The sequence below is a fragment of the Pinus tabuliformis genome, chromosome 6, assembly GCF_031772625.1.
Source record: "Pinus tabuliformis cultivar Carrire ecotype Pingquan chromosome 6, CPIR1, whole genome shotgun sequence".
Classification (NCBI taxonomy): domain Eukaryota; kingdom Viridiplantae; phylum Streptophyta; class Pinopsida; order Pinales; family Pinaceae; genus Pinus; species Pinus tabuliformis.
The window spans coordinates 1,412,106,346-1,412,114,629 of record NC_142292.1 but is presented as its reverse complement, the minus strand read 5'-3'; the positions used below and the strand labels follow the sequence as shown (position 1 = coordinate 1,412,114,629).

Here is an 8,284-nt window from a genome sequence, read left to right as displayed (position 1 = left end):
CCATAAAATAATTTTAATAATAAAAATAAACTCTTTCAAAAATTTGATGTAAAATTGATAAACTAAATTTAATAACACAATTCATAAAGATTTTAAGTCATCAAATTAAAATAGACTCTTTGTCCCACAGAGAAGATATTTTCAATCTCTAACTTAACTGTATTCTTAAAATTAAATTATCAACCATACTCCAAAATATTTTTTATTGGAAATAATAATTTTAAATTTTAAAAAATAACAATATCTACAAAATCTTAAGCCTAGAGGACCATATCCTAACACCAAAGCACGGTATTAATGTTTTTATAGAAGAATTTCAAGGTTGGAAACTGGGTCAATGGAAACAAGTTAAAAATAAGTTGGCCTCCTGTTAGATTAGGAAATTCCGAGCCTTGCGGTTTGGTATGGCCGACGCGAGGCTGAGGCTGGGACATACCTTTTAATTTGTATAAAATATGCTCGTCATTAGAGTGGATTTCATTTGGTTTGAAAAGACTGAGTTCAACTTTGTAGGCCAAGGACCAAAACTCAGTCTTAGTGGAGCGAGAGATCAGAAGAATTGCAGAGCGGAGTGAAAGGATTTGGTGGGAAGGTACACTGAGTAGTTTTAGCTTTTAAGGTTTTGGATAAAATTTGTCTGTATATGTCCTGTGACATATACATAAATGAGCGCGACTGAGGGGCGGTAACGTGGGCACCAGTTGCGGATCAGATTGTATTTCAAGGGGTTGAATGCTTGTTTGAAAGGTGGGTTTTTCTCAGAATGGTGATTAATGTTTCTCTTTTGATTGTTTTGCAAGTGGTAGGGTTTTTAATTTTGAAAAACAGACTTGACATTTTGGAGATCCGGTCCATTTTTATATTTAATTAAAGCTTTTGTGCCTGGCGGGTTATTGCACTTTGGGTATTTGCAGAAGAGGCAAGGAAAGATTTAGATTTGTTAACAGAGAGATCGGTTGGTGCTGAATCTGCCGGCGATCAAAGATGCCTTCGTATGTTGATTTGGATAGACAAATAGAACAGCTGATGGAATGCAAGTATTTGACTGAGGCTGAGGTGAAGAGTCTATGTGATCACGCGAGGGCAATTTTGGTGGAGGAATGGAATGTGCAACCTGTGAAATGTCCAGTCACAGTGTGTGGAGACATTCATGGGCAGTTCCATGATTTGTTGGAGCTGTTCCGCATCGGTGGCAAGGCTCCTGACACCAATTATCTATTCATGGGTGACTATGTAGGTTAGTAGCCAGTTATGTTTTATTGGGTTTGATATGCTTTATTATTAAGTGCTTTCTTAGGGCAAATTTGGCTGAATTTTTACCACGATGACAGAGCGGATTTGTACTGCTTGAATTACTGGTAGGATAATGATGACTATTGAAAATGCTTGTCTTTCAACGCTCCAACTAAATCTCTGTTCCAATCCATCATAACACTGTCTTTGCTTAGTTCCTTTAGTAGATCGAGGTGAACACTAATAGTCCGTTTGGTTATAAATGCTACCTTGGAAGTTTATCATTGTATTGAACTTACTTGGCCCATGACTCTAGGAACGCTTGCTGGAACATTTTATACTGTTGTATTGTGTAACCCATGATAGTTGGTTATTTACGTGTTTATTTTTATTTTATCTTGGCCAATCGTTTACAGGGTTGCCAAATTGTTACATAGTGTCTCTTTGATATTACAGAATAGGTTTTATATAGTGGGTAACAGGCGATTCCTGATTTTTGTTATTTGGACGCAAAACATAATCACTCTTGCATTGATGTGCTTTGGAGCGTGGATCAAGGGCCTCTATTATAACTTATCTTAGGAATTCCAAGTGTACCTTTTCTTTTCTTTTGATAGTTAAAAAATGATTTTATAATGAAGGGCCTGGCCCAAATTCCCTTAAACAGATAATATATGCTTAATTTGTTTTTTTTTCTAACATCTACATTTCAATTTCCAGCCCACACCAACATGTAAAATATATTCTTCGGTCGTCAATGGTCTTCTTTTAATTGTGCAGGTTTATTGTCTTAGTAGTTTGATTTTTGTGGATCTACCTCATATTCTACAGGGTTTTGTTTGGATTGTGAATGCATCATCCATTCCCTAAGAATGACTGTACTGTGTCTTAAAGGGGTGTCTTTTGTGTCCCATAATGAATGTATGGTGTCCAAAAGGATGTCCCAGACAGTAGTGAGTTGACTCTGGAAATAACCTTGTAAGTGCTGTTGTAGAGTGACGTTACTTAGTACCCATATGGAAATCAAAGTGTAATGTTGCTGTCTTGTTTTCCCAAATGTTCTGCTGTCTTGTTTTCCCAAATGTTCTGCTGTCTTTCAGGTTGGTTCAAATTTCATTCATCCATTCATATATTTTTGCTTTCCATTAAATGGCTTTTGTGATTTCTGTTATTAAAGGAACATTGATTGTTCTTTCCACATGCTTGTCCCTATGCATTGCTTCTTAGAAGCTCAGAATCTCAATGCCACGAGATAAAATATGGTTCTCCAAAAGACTGCTATTTATACAATGCACATTTGTTGCTTTGTATTTTGAGAAGAATAGCTGGGTTTCTATCGTAAAATTGGGTTCTTGCCCCTCATAGTTGCTATGCAGTCAGTATAAGTCTATTAACACCATGTAGTTCATATGAAATTTCTCAGTTATACTTTGTTAGAGATAAAAAGAGGCACAAATGTTTAGCAAAATATTGATAACAAAACATTTTTCATGATGCTTGATATGGTTATTGTTTGATTTTCAGACTATGAATTGATATTGTTCCCTGTGAAAAACTTTTACTGGTTCTCTGTGAAAAAAGGAAAAAATGTAGTGATGGAATTTCCAGTGTCTTCTTTTTATTAGTTTTCAGTATCAGGAAATATTGGTGCGTGGTCTTTTCGCTACATTGCATAGTGTAAACATTCTGTTTACAATTATGGAAACTCTTATTGGTTCTTTGCAAAAAATGTAGCGATTGAATTTCCAGTGTCTTCTTTTATTCGTCTGCAGGATGAGGATAATTTTGCTGTGTGGTCTTTTGTCCCATTGCATAGTGTACACATTTTGTTTGAAGCTTATCATGTTGAATCTAAACTCTACCTCTCTTATCAATGCCTTTGCAGATCGGGGATACTATTCCGTTGAGACAGTGACACTGCTAGTTGCTCTGAAAGTGCGCTATAGGGATAGAATTACTATTCTACGGGGTAATCATGAGAGCCGACAAATTACACAAGTGTAAGATACTCCAGCTAGGAATATTGATGATTTTGACATAAGATGATCATTAATGCATGTTCATGGTTCATAGAAGCTAAATTAAGTACTAAGGTTATGATATTGGTTTGCTTCCTAGTGCTGGGTCATTATGATAGATTACCCAGTTTGACTTCAGTTTTTCTAAAAGCAAGTTTTTTTAGGTTTATTTAAATATTAATTTATAAATATGTTGTTGATGTTTGCAAGTGATCGTATGTGGTCTTACTTGGAGGGGTTATACAACTATAACTCCAAACCTTAAATTTAACAGTTAACTGTCTCTGCAAATGACTTGCAGTTAAAGATAAATAATGTTCTCCAGTGACTGAAAAAATTATTTTACAAGTAATAAAGAGCTAGGGTCTCCAAACCGTACTTTTACTTTGCAAGTGTGGGTTCTTCTCCATGCATATAATTTCATTAGCATGAACTGTGGGTCATACCTAGCTGTCTTTTCCACTTCACTAAACCATTCTGGTCGCTGCTGTTAGAATATCAAAGCAAAGATGTAAACTTGAGATAATGAGACCTTAATTATAGATGTATTTTGTTTATCTAATCTGAGGATGAGAGTTGTATACTAGTCTATATAGTAAGTATTTAAAGGAAATTCATTCCTTTATTTTTGTGATATTGATATGTGCTATACTGACGTAATTGGTTTGGGTTTTCAGCTATGGATTTTATGACGAATGTTTGAGAAAATATGGGAATGCAAATGTATGGAAATATTTCACAGACCTTTTTGACTACCTCCCTCTGACAGCTCTCATTGAAAGCCAGGTACAATAAGAAGCTATTGTAACCTTTTTTATAAAATTACATGGTGTTAGCCTGAGATTGCCTGAAATGCTAAGATTCCAACTTTGTTTGCATTGGGTGGGTGCAGATCTTCTGCTTGCATGGTGGCCTCTCTCCATCATTGGACACACTTGACAACATTCGATCGTTGGATCGTATCCAAGAAGTAGGTGTCTTGAGCATTTAAGTTTATCTAGTTCTTATGTATGGAACCTTGCATGTGTGGAGGCATCCTTGCGAAATTCCAGATTCTATATTATTGTAATTTGTGTCATCAGATTAAAATGCTTTCTGTGTAAGAGGCCACAATTCTTAATTTCTGAAATTATGTTTGTTCTTTTCCCAGAGATATAGAACCATTATTGTTCTGGTATTTTTGTGCTTGCTTGGTTCTGACAGTGATTGTGATTCCGTTGGTTTTTGAAAATTGACAATGATTATGATTCTGTTGGTTGTTGAAATTATTAGATCTTGTTTTGTGAGTGTTACTGTCATATTTATCTAATATATGCTTTCCAGACTTCCAGTTTGTTTGAAATGCCATTTGTGTGTTTTAAGGAATTTATTTTTTTGGTTAGCTTGACTCACGAGGGATTTGAACATTGAATCTCATGGTTTATATAATACTTTGTAACATTACAATCACCAATTGAGCTGCCCCTGTAGTAGGTGTGTTTTAAGTAAAATTGAAATGTAATTCTTTTGCACTTTTTATGGATTTTGACGCTTTTCCTTGGGGTATTTTCTATGACTGTTGGGGTGGATGAAAATTCAATGGTTCTCTTTAAAAGACATTTAAATGGTTATCTTGTTTAACTGCTGATGGTTTGTACTTCCGATGCCAAACTATTTTACATAGATGAGTGTTATGCCCATTGTAGTTTATGCTTTTCTTTTAATCCTTTGTATTTTGTTTTCAACATTTTTAGGTACCGCATGAAGGGCCTATGTGTGATCTACTTTGGTCAGACCCAGATGATCGTTGTGGTTGGGGGATTTCACCTAGAGGTGCTGGATACACGTTTGGTCAAGATATAGCAGCACAATTCAATCACACTAATGGTCTGAGTCTGGTTTCCAGAGCGCATCAGCTTATTATGGAGGGTTACAGTTGGTGTCAGGTAAACAAACTTTACAATTCAGTTATACGTCAATATGTTGCATTAGAATGGAAAATATCTTCATGTCAGAAAACAAGATGGTTTCTGGCCATAGTAACAGTTTGGATGAGTATATTCTTATTCATAAGATCTTTTTCATGTTACGAACATGGTAAACCAAGCATTCAAACACTCGTTGATGTCAAATGCAGGAAAAAAATGTGGTTACGGTATTTAGTGCTCCAAACTACTGCTATCGATGTGGGAACATGGCGGCTATTATGGAGGTTAGTGAGACCATGGAACAAAACTTCATCCAATTTGATCCAGCGCCTCGTCAAATTGAACCTGATGCCACACGCAAGACTCCAGATTACTTTTTGTAATTTTTCGTTCTAGCACTAGAGGGATTTACCTTCTAGCTGTAAAGTTTTCTTTTATTGCCAGAAACTTCTTTTTTGAGAAATTCGAAGCATTCTTTATTTTGAGTTGGCTATTGTTTCCATTTCATAAGGATTAGTGGGATTTAATCCTTGCATTTATTATGGAGCAGAAAAGCAAGGGAAATAGTGGTAGAAGTGAAACTGACTTTATGTAAAGCAGACTGAGTGATTAGAAAGAAAAAGGCATCCCCTTTATTTGAGTGAGTGTAGAGAAGAGATTTTGGATCCAAGAGGACTCTGGATCTACAAACTTTCATGTAGTGTTGTTACCAGGGGTAGTCACAGGTCTTGGAACCAATGGGAGTAAGAGCAGTGAGCAAAAAAGAGAATTATTTATAGTATTTATCTCTGAAATATGTGCAATACAAGTGTCGAGGTAATGGCTGAAACCTGGTGTAAATTCTTTTAGTTTCCAAACATGGTCATTCTTTGATCACTTTCTTTTTGAGACTCTGCACGTTTTCCATTTCTGTTTGATTGTATAATTTCTTTGATGAACAGTGTAGTTTCTGTATTTCTGATTTCGTAGGAACTAGCATATCTGTCTTATCAATTTTGAGCCATGAACTGTTTACCTGAGCACAATCTTGAAAAAGAAAGACCATGAAAGCTGTTTTTACGTGACAATGTATTAAGTGGTTTGGTTTTAGCATCATTACAATTTCTCAAATCATGGTTAGCTGTGCTTTTATTGCTTTCTGACAATAAAATATGCACAATCGTTGGTGCCGTAGAGTTTCATTTGCTGGTTTATGGTGGATATCGTGAGAGATATAAATGTCAGATTTTTGTTCCTCTTCTCAATAGACTTTATGAAAGAAGAAATCATTAATTTATTTGATGCAGAGTTGCACTTTTAGAAAAAGATGGGCGAAATATATATTGCGGAAATATGAGATTTGATTTTCTTGTCTTGAGACTTGATGTAGCAAAAACAGAGAAAATGTTGATTGATTGTTTTAGAGATTCTATTCTATCCATGGATGCCATGTAATTGGTTTTATTTGTTCTAATACCAGGATAAAGTTTGTATTGAATAAAGCGGATTCTGGATTTTATTTTTGTGTTGCAAGTTTTACAGAAAGAGCAAGAGATTGCATAGGAGCTTAAAGATTAACATTTAAATAGCTAAAATTGTGATTGATAAAAAATGTTTTCCATTACTAAATTGAAATGAAGGTTTTCCGAAATTAAGATTAACCCCTTGAATAATAAGGATGATATGTGCCCCCTATAATTGAGGAGAGCAAATATCATATATCTTATATGAATTGGACACTGTCAAATGAAAGACATTATTCTTACTCTAGGGGAAGCTTTTCCAAGAATATTATTGTTATTACTATTTTGAATTGCAAGTTCTTGGATGGTCCCAACTTGCCTAACAGAGTTTTCTAACGAGGGAATCATTCGTGTTTGTTGTTAGGGATTCCTTAATTGGTCTTTGTGGGCCTCTATCTGTATTTACACCTGAATGTAATGATCGAAGGGAATATTCAGGAAGGGGTCCAGCACTCAAGATTTTGGATTTATACCTATTGTGGCCTTAACTAGAATACGACGTGGGTCAAATGGTAGTAAAAGGTTATGGGTTCAAAGCCAGAGGAGGTAGAGTATTTATACTGCTATAGACTCTAGCAATCAAATCTATGTTTTTTATTCATAGAAGGTGTCCATTCATATTATAAACCCTGGTCAATAGGCTTAATGTTGGGATGGAATCCAAATTCTATGTTATATTACTTGAAGTGGATGCAATCTTCCAAGTCGACTACGTGCACGTGTCATAAGAAATCAAGGCCTATATTATATTATTTGAAATTTGAAGTGTGTGACTAGGCAGTAGTCTACTTGGAAGATTGCATACATGCCATAAGAATAGCATTTGAAGGGGCTTCCTGTGACATTAAGAATCTAGACTCGACACAGGGTGTGCATGGTAGAAGAGGAATCATACATAAAGGTGCCTGTAATAGGGTCAGGTGCGAAGGTTATCATGGGGAAAAAGGAAAAGGTTTTTTAAGGAAAAAGGAACGTTATATCTGGGAAAAGAGAATAGGAATAAGTCTATCCTTGGCGCCAAGCGTTCGCACAAGCTTCGAATTCACATGCAGCACACATTTTGCCCAAGTAAATGGCCGTGAAACTGATGCTTCTTTCTTAACTTGCCTTACGCTTTCTACCAGGGGTACTGCCTTAACCCTGCCACCAGTCTCTTGGGATGGATCTTGATCAATTGTCATGGGATCTAGATCTTTATCTGGCGCTGGAGGATCTGCTGCTGGATCAGCTTCAACCGGTGAGGATGCTTCCGCTTCATTTGCTACTGGTGCTTCAGGATCTCGATTAAACTAATGGTTTTGAAGCTAAACCAACTGGATCAATTGCTTCGGGGCCAATGGATGAAACTACTACTCGTGCTTCCTCTACTGAGTCATAATGCTCCGTTTGCTTCTAGTTAATTGGTAGGATAAACTTAAGTAAATGAGGTAAATTTCATTATCTCGATCAACCGTATATAGATCCGCTTCACCCGGAACTCAATCTACCTTCCCCGCTGATTTTGCCCCTGCATATGTATTTGAAACTGGAGGCTTCCCTGCGGTCTCCATTATTTGAGACTCGTAACCGGTAGATATGAAAAAGATCAATGGATGAAACTATTGGATCAATTCTATCCACCACA

The 8,284-nt window shown here is 36.1% G+C and overlaps 1 protein-coding gene across 1 annotated transcript; it reads left to right on the top strand.

Annotated features, from left to right (window-relative positions):
- The first annotated feature begins 415 nt into the window (after window positions 1-415).
- On the top strand, window positions 416-6,046 carry LOC149263940 (serine/threonine-protein phosphatase PP2A-2 catalytic subunit-like). Its single transcript, XM_089426988.1, has 7 exons — window positions 416-747; window positions 915-1,237; window positions 3,119-3,233; window positions 3,929-4,037; window positions 4,144-4,221; window positions 4,985-5,176; window positions 5,368-6,046. Exons 2-7 carry the CDS (start codon window positions 985-987, stop codon window positions 5,539-5,541), a joined length of 921 nt encoding a protein of 306 aa, XP_089283114.1. The 5' UTR covers window positions 416-747; window positions 915-984; the 3' UTR covers window positions 5,542-6,046.
- Window positions 6,047-8,284: the final 2,238 nt, after the last annotated feature.

Excerpts from the sequence above, each read along its gene's own strand:
- LOC149263940 (XM_089426988.1), top strand. The coding sequence starts at position 985 with ATGCCTTCGTATGTTGATTTGGATAGACAAATAGAACAGCTGATGGAA. Across the intron at positions 3,234-3,928 it reads AGCCGACAAATTACACAAGT|CTATGGATTTTATGACGAAT; the intron begins GTAAGATACTCC and ends TTGGGTTTTCAG. Across the intron at positions 4,038-4,143 it reads CAGCTCTCATTGAAAGCCAG|ATCTTCTGCTTGCATGGTGG; the intron begins GTACAATAAGAA and ends GGGTGGGTGCAG.